The sequence below is a fragment of the Pristis pectinata genome, chromosome 29, assembly GCF_009764475.1.
Source record: "Pristis pectinata isolate sPriPec2 chromosome 29, sPriPec2.1.pri, whole genome shotgun sequence".
Classification (NCBI taxonomy): domain Eukaryota; kingdom Metazoa; phylum Chordata; class Chondrichthyes; order Rhinopristiformes; family Pristidae; genus Pristis; species Pristis pectinata.
The window spans coordinates 26,865,854-26,881,134 of NC_067433.1; the positions used below are offsets into that span (position 1 = coordinate 26,865,854).

Here is a 15,281-nt window from a genome sequence, read left to right on the forward strand (position 1 = left end):
GAAGGTGGTGCACTCAATGCTTGTCTTCATTAACCGAGGCATGGAGAGGAATTGAGACATCATGATACAGTTGTACACATTATTTAAAAGGCCACACTTGGAGCACTGTGAGCAGTTCTGGTCACCATACTGTGGGACGGATGTGATTCAGCTGGAGAGGGTATAGAAAGGATTGACAGGAATGTTGCCAGGACTGGAGAGCTGGAGTTACAAGGAGAGCTTGGATGGGCTGGGACTGGTTTCCCGGGGCCAGAGGGGGCTGAGGGGAGACGCATAGAATTATAGATCGGGTGGATATTCAGAACCTTTCTCCCAGGGTGGAAATATCAAACACTAGAAAGCACAGCTTTAAGGTGAGAAGGGGCAAGTTTAAAGGAGATATGAGGGGCAAGTTTTTTTTAATACACAGAAAAGTGGGGGCATGGAATGTGCTGCCATGGGGACTGGTGGAAGCAGATACAACAGAGGCATTTAAGATGCTTTCAGATAGGCACAAGAATATACAGGGAATGGAGGGATATGGATCACGTGCAGGCAGAGAGACTTAATTTTATTTGGCATTGTGTTCGGCACAGACATGGTAGGCCAAAGGGCCTGTTCCTGTGCTGTATTGTTCTGTGTTCCTGGTGAGCAACAGCAATCGGGAACTCTTCCGATAGGTTGTTCTGCAGGCACAAATTAGACTGCAGGATGGTGTGTTACCTCCCTGGTGCCAGGGTCAAGGATGTTTCTGGGCAGGTCCAGGACATTCAGAAAGGGGAGGGTGAGCAGCCAGAGGTCGTGGTCCATATTGGTACTAAGAACAGAAAGAGACAAAGAGAAAAGAGAATTCAGGGAGTTGGGCAGAAAGTTAATCAGGGCATATAGGCTGGCGATTTCAGGATTATTCCCTGTGCCACATGCTAGTGAGGTCAGAAATAGGAATGGAGTACAGTTCAATGTGTGGTGAAGGAGCTGGTGCAGGAGGTAGGGCTTCAGGTACAGGGATCATTGGGCTCTCTTCCAGGGCAGGTGGGACCAGAACAAGGAGGTTGGGGTCCACCTAAACTGCAGGGGAACCAATGTCCTTACAGGGAGGTTCACTGGTGCTGCTCAGGGGGGTTTAAACCAGCGTGGTGGAGGGGTGGGAATGAGAGCAGTAAGTAGGAAGGGGCATTGAGGGGAAGGAGAGGTGAGGCCAAGTAACACTGAAAGGAAGTCCGGGCAGGGCCAGGGTAATGATCCTGGTGGTGGTGAGGGGCTGAAGTGTGGTTATTTCAATGCAGGCAGTGTTACATTTCAGGCAGATGGACTTACAGCCTGGATCAGTGCATGGTGCTGTGATGTTGTGGCCAATACACAGATTTGGTTGAGGGAAGAGCAGGGGCAGTGGTTCACTGTTCCAGGATTCAGATGTTTGAGACACAACATAGAGGGAGGTAAACGAGGTGGGGGAGCTGCACTGCTGATCGGGGAGAATGTCACAGTGGCACTGAGGGAGGACACACTGGAGGCTCATCCACTGAGGCAATGTGGGGAGAGCTCAGGAATAAGGAAGGTGCAGTCACTGTGATGGGGTTACACTGTAGGCCTCCCAATAGCCAGCGGGAGAGAGAGGGAGAGAGAGACACACAGGCAGATTATGGAAAGATGAAAAAACAACAGAGTAGTTGCAGTGGGTGACCTTAGTATGCCCAATATTGACTGGGGCTCCCTCAATGCCTGAGGCTTAGATGGGACTGAATCCGTCAGGTGCAACCAGGGTTTCCTGAAACAGTCTGTCGAGAGTCACACCAGGAAAGGGACATACTCGACCTTGTGTGGGGAAGTGAGCCCAGCCAGGTGAATGGAGTTTCAGTGGGAAAGTCTTGGGGAACCGTGGTTGTAAGTTTCCAGATAGTCATGTATAAGGATAATACTGGACCTGTGGGTGGGGGAGAGGAAAACTGGGGACAGCTAATTACAGCAGTGTTAGGCAGCCATTATGGAGAGCAGACTGGGAGCAGCTGTTACTGGGCAAGTCCACCACTGACATGTGGGAGTCAGTTAAAGGCCAGCTGGTCAGAATTCAGGACCCCGTTGTCCCTGTGAGGAAGGAAGACAAGGATGGCAAGGTTCAGGAACTGAGGACGATGAGGGATGTTGTATTTTGTCAAAAACTAGAATGAAGCAGATGCAAAGTTTAGGAAGCAGATAGTGGACAGGGCCTTTGAGGAACATGGAGGGAGCAGGAAAGGGCTCAGGCTGGGAATCAGGAGGCCAACAGTGGCCAGAAAATATCCTTGAACAGTGGGATTAAAGACAATCCCAAAGCATTTTACACACATGACAAACAACACGGTCACCATGGACAGGGCAGGACCATGCAAGGACAAAGGAGGGAATTTATGCCTGGAGCCAGAGGAAGTGGGAAGGTACTGAACAAGTACTTCACATCGGTGTTCACCAAGGAGAAGGACGTGGAGGACAGTGAGATCAGGGAGGGGGATGGTGATAATCTGGGGCACGGTGATATCAAGGTGGTGATGGGGTTGGGTTCCCTGAAGGGCATTAAGGTGGATAAATCACAGGAACTGATGGGACCTTTCCCAGGTTATTCAGAGGGACAAGAGAGGAGGTTCACCAAGATGTGGCCTGGATTAGAGACCGTCAGTGATAAGGAGAGGTGGGACTAATGTGGATTGTTTTTTTCCTTGGAGTGTTGCCGGCTGAGGGGAGACCCAGTTGAAGAATTGCAAGCCAGAGACGGGCAAGACAACAGTTCTTTTCCAGGGTAGAAATGTCATATACTAGAGGGTATGGCTTTAAGGTGAGAGGGGAAATTTTAAGGTGAGAGGGGGAAAGCTTAAAGGAGATTTACGTGGCAAGTTCTTTTTTTAAAAACAGAGTGTGGTGGGTGGGTTGGACGTGCTGCCAGGTGGGAGCAGATACAACAGCAACATGAAGAGGCATTCAGACAGGCCTATGAACAGGCAGGGACTGGGGGACACACACCACGTGCAGGCAGATGTGCAGTTTACTTTGGCATCATGGTCGGCACACACATGGGGAGCTGAAGGGGCTGTTCCTGTGCTGTTCTGTTCTGTGTTCACTGCTGGGTCTGAGACCCAGTGGGCAAAGGGTAAAAGGGGGATGGGAGGAAATATTTTATTCCTACACAAAGTGTGGTTCTCATCTGGGACTTGCTGCCTGCAGGGGTGGTGGGAACACCCAGTCAGGGCGTTCAAAGGGGAATTGGACAGGTCCTTCAGGGGAATAACCTGCAGAGCTGTGGGGAGAGAGTGGGGGATGGGACTGATGGGATTGTTGTACTGGAAGCCGGCACAGACTCGATGGGTCGAATGGTGCACTCCAGTCCCAGGAGGATCCTGTGCCCAGTAAAGGCCTGAAAAACACAGTCCAGTCTCCTGTGCACCTTCTAAAGTCCAGGGTGAACACAGTCAGTGTGTGTAACAAGGACATACTTCTGTAAAAACATGGGCACTGTATTCTAAGCACACTGAGCTGCCAGAGCACAGCACCGGCCAGTGAGGATGCAGATCAGTACAACACTCAGCTCTCCAATACAGGGACAGAGATTCAACAAAACACAACACTGATGGCCCAGAGCTGGACAAGCCCAGCACTGCACTGTAACTCTGAGCTATAAACATCATCAGCACTGTACTGTAAGGACACAGACCTTTACAACAGCCGGCACCACACTGGACAGGCACAGACTGGTACGACAGTCAGCAATGTACTGCAAGGGCATGGACCTTTAAAACAGCCAGCACTGTACTGTCAAGATACAACCTTTACAACTGCTGCATATGAAGACCTCCACAGCCACAGAACAGTACAGGAAGGACACAGATCCTTATTATACAGACAACTAATTGGCACTGTACTGTGTGAATACAGACCTGTACAATCCCTGCAATGAACTGAAATTAAACAATAACACAGACCCCACACTGTTGTGTAAGGACACAGGCTGATAAAACACACAGCTCTGTCTGACAAGCCCAGAGAGCTGAATGAACACAGCATTAAAATGGAGGGACACAGACCCCAACAACCCCAGCAGTGCTCTGTGGGGCCACAGATTCCCAGCACCAACCCCTCTGCTGTACACATATAGACATGAACAACCCAACACTGTGAAGCCACAGCCCAATGCAGAACAAACACAGCCCAGTGTGGACAGAGAGCTTTACACCAGCCACTCACAACACTGGAGGGACACAGACATGTACAAACCAGCCCTGGACTGCACAGGGATGCCCGGTACAGCTGCAGCACTGCACAGCAGGGAGGTGGACAAGCAGAAACCAAGCACAGTCCTGCAGGTACACCGACTGCTGCACCCTCATCATGGTAAGTGAGGGGAGGGGTATCTCTGGTATAAAACCCCCTGCACTGCACTGTACAGAAACAGTCAGCAGTGGACTACAAGGACAGTGAACTTTACAACACCAAGTGCTTCACCATAAGGACACAGAGCTATAAAGCTCTCAGCACTGTGCAGTGAGCACACAGACCTGTACACAGCCAGCACTGTACCCCACCGTTAAACACCAGGACAGCTCCAGCACTTCAGGGACAGAGACCGGTCCAACCCTGACACTGGGCTGCGGTTCACGGACATGATCAGTCCCCTCCCACCCACTGGGCATCATTCAGGTTGTGGCCGGGAGAGCTGATAAGGGGAACCTGTAGATGTTGTGTGTTTACATTTCCAAAAGGCATTGGACAAGGTTCCACATGAGACACATGGGCATAAACTAAGGGCAAAGACATTGGGGAAAGTGTGTCAGCATGGACTGAAATCTGGCCGTCACACAGAAACAAGAGAGTTGGAATAAATGGGTCCTTTTCCAGCAGGAGGATTGTAACTTGTGGAGTACCACAGGGGTTGGTTCTTGGCCCTCTCAGTGACACTGAGAGAGGACCTGCTGGAGGGCTCATCCAGTGAGAGAATGTGGGTGGAGCACAGGAATAAGGAAGGTGCAGTCACTGTGATGGTGTTGTACTGTCGGCTTCCCAGCAGGGGAGAGAGGAACAGATATGTAGGCAGTTTATGGAAAGATGCAACAGCAACAGGGTAACTGTAGTGGGTGACTTTAGTTCCCCCAATATAGACTGGCTTCGAGGGGCAGAATTTGTTGGGAGTATCCAGGAAGGTTTCTTGACACAGTGTGCAGATGGTGCAACCAGGGAAGGGGCCACACTGGACCTTCTGTTGTGAAATGAGCCTGGCCCGGAGACTGAAGCTTCAGTGGGAGAGCATTTTGGGGACAGTGATGCCAAAATAAAGACAAGGCTGGACCTCGGGGGAATGTGGTGAACTGAGGGATAGCCAATGATTACAGTGTTGGGCAGGCACTGGGAGCAGCTGTGATTGGGTAAGTCCACGTCTGACATGTGGGAGTTGTTTAAAGGCTGGCTGGTCAGAATTCAGACTGAACTGTTTCTGTGAGAAGGAAAGACAAGGATGGCAGGGCCCGGGAACCTTGGATGGTGAGGGATGTTGCCAATTTAGTCAAAAGGTAAAAGGAACCATGAGGAAGCTTTAGGAAGCTGAAATTGGACAAGGCCTTTGAGGAACATAAAGCAGGCAAGACAGAACTTCAGCAGGGAATCAGCAGTGCTAAATGGAGGGCAGGAAATGTCTTTGGTGAGTTGGATTAAAGAGAATCCCAAGGCACTTTGTACATACATTTTAAGAGGGGCACTGGGGACAAGGGAGGACAACAAAGACAAAGGAGGAAATTTCTGCCTGGAGCCATAGGAAGTGGGGAGGTATTAAATGAGTATTTCACAACAGTGTTCACCAAGGAGAAGGCCATGGAGGACAGCAAGTCCAGGGATGGGTGCGCTGATATTCTGGGGCATGTTGATATCAGGGAGGTGGTGGTGTTGGGGCTCTTGAAGAACATTAAGGTGGATAAGTCCCCAGGGCTGGATGGGATATATCCCCAGTTATTGAGTGAGAGGGGCAAGATGGAAGGTTGCTGCGGCCTTCACAGAGATCTTCATAGCCTCTTTTTAATTACAGACAAGGCCGCAGAGGACAGGAAAGCAGCCAGTACTGTTCCACTGTTTAAAAAAGGCAACAGAGACAAACCAGGAAATTAATGGCCAGTGGGCCTTAAGTCGGTGGTAGGGAAATAACTGGAGAAGATCCTTAAGGATGGGATCTACTTGGATCTGGAAAAGTATAAATGTATTAGGGAGAGTCAGCAATGGCTTTGTGTGGGGGAGATCATGTCTTACAAACTTTAGTGAATGTTTTGAGTAAGTGACAAATTCGATTGCTGAGGGCAGAGCAGTGGATGTTGTCCACACGGACTTCAGTAAATCTTTCAACAAGGTCCCCCGGGGTCATCTGATCCAGAAAGTTAAGGCACACAGGATCCACAAAGACTTGGTAGGATGGGTTCAAAATTGGCTTGGCAATAGAACACAGAGGGTAATGGTAGAGGGGAGTTACTCTGATTGGAGGTGTGTGACCAGTGGTGCTCCACAAGGATCAGTGCTGGCAGCTCTATTGTGTGGGATGCGAGTGGATGTAAATGCAAGTGGCCTGATCTGTGGGTCTGCAGAGACACAAAAATCATCAGAGTTGTGGATGGTGGGAAAGGTTGTCACAGGATTCAGCAGAATATCGATCAGTTGGAAATGTGGGCAGAGAAATGGCAGGTGAGGTGCTGCACCTTGGGAGGCACATTTCTGAGGTTTCCTTGGAATTCCTCTCCCTATTGGAGTATCTGGGATGGCGGTTATGGCAGTGACATGCTCCTCCTCAGGATGTGGGAGACCAGGGAGACTGACAGTGTCCCTGATGACTTCACATGTAGGACGTGCACTCAGCTGCAGCTCCTGACTGACCGTGGGAAGGAAATGGAGCTGGAGTTGGACATACTCAGGACCATGGGGATGCTGAGAGCATCACAGACTGAAGCTTTAGTGAGGTGCTCACACCTAAGGTGCAGGCTGCAGATAGTTGGCTGAGCACCAGGAGAGGTAAGGGGAAGAGACAGATAGTGCAGGCTCCCCCTGTGGCCATTCCCCTCAGCAACAAGTAGACCCCTTTGGATACTGCTGGGGGTGACCTATCAGAGCACAGCAGCAGTAGCCAGGGCAGTTGTACTGAGACCAGCTCTGAGGCTCAGCGGGTCAGGGAGAAGTCAGGCAGGGCAGCAGTGACAGGAGACTCGATAGTTAGGGGGACAGACAGCAGATTCTGTGACCACAAAAGAGATGCCAGTATGGTGTGTTGTCTCCCAGGTACCAGGGTCAGGGACATCTCAGAGCAGCTGCAGAACATTTTCAGGAGGTGGGGGAGCAGCCAGAGGTCGTGGTGAACGTTGGTACCAATGTCATGGGTAGAAAGAGGGATGAGGTCCTGCACAGTGAATATTGGGAGTTATGAGAGAACCTAAAAAGCAGGACCTCAGGGGTAGTTATGTCTGGATTACTGCCAGTGCCACATGTTAGTGAGGGTAGAAACAGAAAGATACCTCAGATGAATGTGTGGCTGAGGAGTTGGTGCAGGGGACAGGGGTTCAAGTTCTTGAATCCTTGGGATCTCTTCTGGCGGAGGGGTGACCTATACAAGAGAGATGGGTTGCACCTAAACTGGAGGGGAACCAATATCCTGGCTGGGAAATTCACTGGTGCTACTCAGGAGGGTTTAAATTGGAGTGGCAGTGGGGTGGACCCTGAGCAGCAGAATGGCTGCTGAGAAATCAGGGGATACAGTAGCCAAGGAGAGCAAATTTGGTCGTCAAGATAAACAGGAGCACGGTAACGGGAGAGGAAAGATCATCAGTTTAAACTGCATTTATTTCAGTGCAAGAGGCTTGACAGGTGCGGTGGATGAACTCAGGGTGTGGATTTGCTCTGGGAACTGGGATATCATTGTCATAATAGAAGCATGGCTGAGGGAAGGGCAGGACTGACAGCTTAATGTTCCAGGACACAGATGGTACAGGTGTGACAGAAGCACAGGTAGAGAGGAGGGGGAGTTGCCTTCTTGATGAAAGAGGACAGAACAACAGTCATTGGAGAGGATGTTCTTGGGGGATCATCCAGTGAGGTCATATAGGTAGAACTTAGACACAAGAAGGGGATGGGCACTCTGATGGGATTGTATTATAGGCCCCACGATAGTCAGCAGGAATTGGAGGAGCAGGTACCTGGAGAGATTACAGTTTGTTTTAAACATAATAGGGTAATATTACTGGGAGACTTTAATTTAGCTAATATTGACTGGGCCAACCATGGTGTAAAAGGCTTGGATGGAGTAGAATTGGTGAAATATGTTGAAGAAAGCTTCCTTCATCAATATATGGAGGGAACTACTGGAGAGGGTGCAACACTGGACCTCCTCCTGGGGAATGTGGTAGGGCAAGTGATGGAAGTGTCTGTCAGTGAGCACTGTGGGCCCAGTGACCATAATTCTATTAGTTGTAAAGCAGTTACAGAGAAGGATATGGTCAGTTCACACGTTAAGGTCCTGAACTGGGGCAGAGCAAATTTTGGAGCCATTAGGCAGGATCTTGCAGTGGTTGACTGGGTGAGATTGTTTGCAGGGAAAGGAGCGTCTGCCTAGTGGGAGGCCTTTTAAAGTGGGATGTCAAGTGTTCAGGGCCTGCATGTTCCTGTTAGGGTGCAGGGCAAGGCTGGCAGCTATTGGGAACCCTGCCTGATGAGAGATACTGAGGCTGTGGTTAAGAAAAGGAAGGAGGCATAATCTGCACAAAAGCAACTTTCAACTGGTTAATCTCTTGATGACTACAAGAAGTGTAGGGGTGCACTTACAAGAGAAGTTAGGAGGGCAAAAGGAGGATCTGAGAAGAATCTGGAAGTCAAGGTGAGGCAAAATCCCAAGAGATTCTACAGGTACTTTAAGAGTAAAACAGGAGGCCAGGGAGAGAATATGCCCCTTAAAGATCAGCATGGCTGTCTGTGTGTGGAACCAAAGGAAATGGGTGAGATTTTAATATTTCTCTTCAGTTTTTACTGTGGAGAAAATGATGGAAGCTGAAGAAATGAGTGCTGATGTCTTGGACCACATATCAATTAGCAGGGAGGAGGTATTGGAGGACTTATATTGCATGAAGGTGGATAAATCCCCAGGGCCTACCCTGGTGCAATCTTGGACCATGTGGGAAGCTACAAAACAAATTTTGGAGGTCCTTCCAGAGATTTTTGCTTCACCTCTGGCCACAGGTGAGGTTCTGGATGAATGGAGAGTGGCTAATGTGGTACTATTGTTAAAAAAGGCCAGCAAAGGCAAGACAGGAAAGAACAGGCTGGTGAGCCTGACATGGGTGGTGGGTAAATTGCTGCAGGGAATTCTGACAGACAGGATCTACCAATATTTGGTCTGCTTCAGGACAGTCAGCACTGCTTTGTGCCTGGGAAGTCATGTCTGACAAATCTCCTGGAGTTCTTAGAGGATGTATCTAAGAGAGCAGATGAGGGTAGGGCAGTGGATGTTCTCTATATGGAGTTAGCAAGGCCTTTGACAAAGTCCCTCAGTCTGAAAGGTTAGATCACATGGGATCCAGGGGGAGATAGCAGATTGGAATCAGAATGGCCTCAATAGAAGGAAGCAGAGGGTGATGGTCGAGGGTTGTTTCTCAGATTGGAGACCTGTGTCTGGTGGTGTGCCACAGGGGTCAGTTCTGGGGCCTTTGGTGTTTATAATTCATATGAATGATTTAGATGTGAATGTACAAGGCACAGTTGGTTAGTTTGCAAATGAGACCAAATTAGGTGGCGTTGGAGATAGTGCAGAAGGTTATGAAAAATTATAGGTGAATCTTGATCAGCAATGTCTGTCAGGTGAGGATTGTCAAATGGATTTCAATCCAGATAAATGTGAAGTGCAGTATTTTGGAAGATCAAACCAGTGTAGGATTTGAACAGTGAACCTGGGGAGTGTTATGGAACAGAGGGGCCTCAGAGTGCAAGTGCAGGGCTCACTGAAAGCAGCGTCTCAGGGAGAGAGGGTGGTGAAGGTGTTTGGCACACTGGCCTTCATCAGTCAGGACAGTGAGTACAGGAGTTGGGAAGTTATGTTGCAGTTCTACAAGATGTTGGTGAAGCCTCACTTGGACTACTGTGCACAGTTTTGGTCGCCCTGTTATAGGATAGATGTTGTTAAACTAGAAAGAGTGAAGATTTACCAGCATGTTGCCTGGACTTGGGGGCCTGAGTTACAAGAGAATTGCTGGACAAGGATTTTATTCCCTGGAACGTAGAAGATTGAGGGGTGACCTGATAGAGCTATACAAGATCCTGAGGAGCAGAGACAGGGTGAAAGCACATGGTCATTAGAGGGGGTGCAAAAAACAAGACAGCATAAGTTTAAGATCAGATGTGAGAGATTTAAAAGGGACATCAGGGGCAGCTTCTGCATGCAAAAGGTGGTGCATATTTGGAATGAGCTGCCAATGGTTGAGGTGGACACATTAACAACATTTAAAAACCATCTGGATAAGTCCACAGATAGGAGAGGTTTAGAGGGCTATGGGCCAAATGGGTAGCAAGTTCACTGGGAAACACAGTTTGGCATGGCTGAGTTGGGCCAAAGGGCCTCTTTCCATGTTGTTTTGAATTTATTTCTGTAAAGGCAAGAATAGGAGACAGTAAATGGCAGGACCCTCAGGAGCATTGAAGCACAGAGGATCTTGGGGTGCAAGAACACAGCTCCCTGACAATGGCAACAGTTAGACAGTGTGGTAAAGAATGCATACAGCTGTTGAGGGTAAAAGTTGGGAAGCCACGTTGCAGCTGGATAAAACTTTGGTTAGGCCACATTTAGAGTATTGTGTTCAGTTCTGGCTGCTGCATTACAGGAAGGAGAGTTTTCATTATGAGGAGTTGAAAAAACTCAGATTGTTACCTGCGGAGTTTCAAAGGCTGAGCGGAGAGGTATAAAATGATGAGAGACATTGATAAGGTGGATAGAGTCTGTTACCCAGGCTGGAAATGTCAAACACCAGAGGCACAGCTTTAAGTGGGTGATGGGGGGGAGGGGATGTTTGCAGCAGGTTGAGGAGGCAAGATTCTGTTTGCCCCGGAGAGCGGTGGGTGCGGGGAACCCGCTGCAGGGAAGGGGTGGCAGCTGCTCCAACACTGATGTTCAGGGGCATTGAGACAGGCAGATGAACAGGCGGGGATGAAGGGACACGCACCGTGCAGGTGGCTGGGATCAGTTAACATTGTCCCCAGGGTGGGTGCGGAGACTGTGGACCGAAGGGCCTGTCCCTGTGCTGGACCCTCCCCTGTGTGCTGTGTGTGAGGCGCCGACACACTCACCTCTCACCGGCCGGCAGCAGCAAGGGGAGAGGCCGCTGCCCACAGTGGAGGAGCCGATGGCATCACCGCTCATTCTTCTCAACCCAGCAGGTACAGACCGACCCCGCTTCAGTTCAGTCCCCGCCCCGCCCGGGGAGAAGCCTCACCCCCAACCCCGGGCCCAGGCCTCGCCGCCGCCCCGAGCCCCGACAGGCCCGTTGCCGAGGGAACGACGTCACCAACGCCAGCGCGTAAATGGGTCACATGGGTGCTGGGTGTCCCGTGACGTCAGACAGCAGCCCGGGGGGCGGGGTGGGGCGAGCTGTCAATCAGAGGGGCGGCAGCGGGCGGTCGGGGTTTGAATCTGCAGCTGGGTAAAGGGAACAGGAATTGTCAGCGGAGCAGCAAAGGGGGGATTCACATGGGGCGCGGCAGCCTCTGCACACAGGAAGGGAAAGACCGGGCACACTGGGATCCAGGGAGGTCGATGTTCTCTTCAGAGGGTCGGAGAGACCGGTTTAAATGACCAGTGTTAAATGAGGAGAAAATTGAAATTAGAAATGCTGGGAATGTGAAACTAAAGCAGAGAAGCTGCAGACACTCAGCAGCTCAGGAAGCAGCTGTGGAGAGAGGGAGAGAGCGAACATTTCAGGTCAGAGCTGGGAAGGGGGGCAGCAGTTCACGTTAATTTACAGAACTGAATGGGGGGGGGGGGGAGATCCATGGGATGTAATGAGTCTCAGTACAACCCGAGGCCGCCGAGTGGGACAATGAGGGCAGAAAGACGGTGAATACAATTACTGTATTTATTTAGCTTAGAAATTGTTAATCGCAGGGATTCATTGATTCCCAGTTTCATAACGTTTTACAGCACTGAAACGGGCCATTGGGCCCTCCAGTCCACACCGACCAGTGGGCACCCATCCGTAAAAACGCCATCTCCCAACAGTGTGGCGTCCATTCTGTTCCTGTCAGTCTCTCATACTGTGTGAGAGTGTAAGGTTAATTCACTTCCAGTCTTGTAGTTGAATACTTTGATTCTGTTATTCTGCTTGTAGATGTGTGACCAGTGGTCATCCACAGGAATCAGTGCTGGGACCAGAGAAAAATGCACATGGGCTGATTAACTTGCAGATAACACAATTGTTGGTGCAGTTGTGGGTGGTGAGGAAGGTTGTGAAAAGGATACAGCAGGATATCGATCAGTTGCAAATATGGGCAGAGAAATGGAAGATGGAGTGTAATCTGGACAAGTGTGAGGTGCTCACTTTGGGAGGTGAAACGTTTGAGGAAAGTGCACAATAAATGGCAGCTCCCTTCGGAGCATTGATGTACTGAGGGTTCTTGGGATCCACGTCCATAACTCCCTGAAAGTGGCAACACAAGGAGACAGGGTGGTACAGTAGGTGTCGGTACACTTGCCTTCATCAGTCTGGGAATTGAATATAAAACTTGGGCAGTCACGTTGCAGCTATAGAAAACTTTGGTTCGGCCACATTTGGAGAACTGGGTGCAGTTTTGTTTGCCACATTACAGGAAGGATGGAAAGGTGCTGCAGAGCTTCACCAATATGTTGCCGGGATTAGAGAGCATTAGCTGCAAGGAAAGTTTGGATAAACTTGGATGGTTTTCTCTGGAGGATGAGGGCTGAGCTGAGGGAAGTATATAAAATGAACAGTGACACAGACAGTGTGGACAGGCAGAGTCGTGTTCCTCAGGTGGAAATGTCAAACACTGCTGGGCAGAGATTTAAGGTGAGCGGGGAAGGTTGAGATTCAGGAGGCAAGTTTTATTTTACACAGGGAGAGGTCGGTGCCTGGAACATGCGGCCAGTTGAGGTGGTGGAAGCAGATCCAATGGAGAAACATTGAAGAGGCATTTAGACATCCCCATGAACAGACAGTGGACGGAGGGACACAGACCAGGTGCTGGCAGATGTGCAGTCTGAATTGTCATCATTGTCAGCACAGGCAGTGAGGACTAAAGGGCCAGTTCCTGGGGGTGTTTGCAGCTACAGCAGGTAATGAGTAGAGCTGACCTTATATTGATGGGGAACTGAGTACAGATATGGGCAGGTCGTGCCTCATTGATGTAGGGCAATGGGGAGGCCACTTGTACAGTGTTGGGCTCTTTATGTAAGGAAGGATGTTAATGTATTGGATGCAGTTCAGAGAAGGTTGGACCAACACTGGAATTGGGCCTGTTGTCTGATGAGGAAAGGTTGGATGTTCTGGGCTTGTATCTGCTGTAGTTTAGGACAGGGAGAGGGGACTTGATTAAAACAGGCAGAGGTCCTGAGAAATCCTGACAGGTCACGTGGGGAGAGGATAGTTCAACATGTGGGAGAATGTGGGAATGGAGACTGCTGTTCAATGATAAGGGGTCTCTCATTTCAGCCAAGGAAAATAGAGGATTATTCTAAAGATGATTTTTTTTTTGCAAATATGTTTTTTTTGCCTCAGAGGTTGTTAAGTCTTTGCAATTCTCTTCCCCAAAGGGTGTTTGAACCTTTCTAAGGCAGCGGTGTTGAGCTCCGTTACAAGGAAGGGGCTGAGATGTTACTGTGAGCCAACAGGAACCTGGAGTTTGATGTTAAACTGAGACCAGCTGTGAGCTCATTAAATGACAGAGCAGGTGGGATGGGCTGTGGAGACTCCTGCTCCTAATTCGGATGTCGGTGTCTGTGTGACCCTGTGGGGTGGTGACCAAGACTGGACACAGCGCTCCAGCTGTGGCCCAACTTGTGTTTCTACAGCTCCAGCAGAGCTCCCTCTGGCATTCTGTGCCTTCAGTCAACAAAGGCAAATCTCCCATCTGCCTCCTTAACCCATAGACCCACCTGTCCCCCTACCTTCAGGGACCTGTCCACATGCTCCCCAGGGTTCCTCTGCTCCTCCACACTTCTCCAAATCCTCCCCCCATGTACTGTGTGTCCCCGGCCGTGCTTGGGCTTCCCACCTGCATCATCTCACTTCCCCAGATTAAATTCCATTTGCCCCCTGTCTGCCCACCTGCCCAGCCCACTGATATCTTCCTGCAGCCTTCAGCTTCCCTCCTCACTGTCAGCCACACGGCCAATTATTGTAACCTCTGCAAACTCCTCCATCAGCTCATCACACCAACAGCAGAGTCGTCCTTTCCCATCAAACTCAAGGGCCCTGGCCCTGGTCCCCAGGGAGTCCCACTGCAGGCAACCTTCAGGCACTGAGCCCTTGTCAACAGTTCTCCTCACTTCCTGTCATTCACATAGTCTGGCATCCGACGTCACTTTGCCTTGGATCCCATGGGATCGACCTTCCCCGTGGGACTTGTCCAACACCTTGCTGACATCCATGTGAACCACATCATGTACACTCTCCTCATCAACTCTCCTGAAAAATAACCAAACCACTTCCAACCTTCCCATCTCACAGTGTGACTGACTGTCCTCGAGAATCATTCTGTGCCCATAGAACATAGAACTGTACAGCACAGGAGAGGACCTACAGCCCACAACGTTGTGCCGATGTAATTAAACGCAATTAAATGCCTACGTAAACTAAACCCTTCTCCCCACACAATTCCCATGTCCCTCCATTCATGTCCCCATCCAAGACCCTCTTCAATGTCTGTATCGTATCTGCCTTCACCCCCACCCCTGACAGCACATTCCAGGCACCCACCACTCTCTGTGTAAAATAAAATGTCCCACACTTCTCCTTTAAACTTACTCCCTCTCATTTTAAACAGATGCCCTTTGGTATTAGACATTTCGGCCCTGGGATAAAGCTACTGGCTGTCTACCCTATCTCTGCCACTCATAACCTTATAAGCTATTCTGAGGTCTCCCCTCAGCCTCTGTTGATTGTTCACCATACCTCAGTACATGTGACAATAATAAACCAATTTACCAATGTAGCGCATGCCATTTCATCCAGGCAGCGCCCTGGCCAACCTCTTCCACACCGTCTCCAAAGTCTCTCATTCTTCCTGTAATGGGGTGAGCAGAACTGAAAGATGAGCTCCAG

The 15,281-nt window shown here is 49.9% G+C and overlaps 1 protein-coding gene across 2 annotated transcripts in view; it reads right to left on the reverse strand.

Annotated features, from left to right (window-relative positions):
- The window catches only part of LOC127584405 (histone H4), a 37,207-nt gene extending 25,705 nt beyond the window's left edge, over window positions 1-11,502 (reverse strand). For both annotated transcript variants that reach the window (XM_052041190.1, XM_052041189.1), the window contains exon 1: window positions 11,296-11,502. In XM_052041190.1, the coding sequence (XP_051897150.1) occupies window positions 11,296-11,368 (73 nt within the window). In that variant the 5' untranslated portion in view covers window positions 11,369-11,502. The remainder of the gene's footprint in view (window positions 1-11,295) is intronic.
- Between the last annotated feature and the right edge of the window lie 3,779 nt (window positions 11,503-15,281).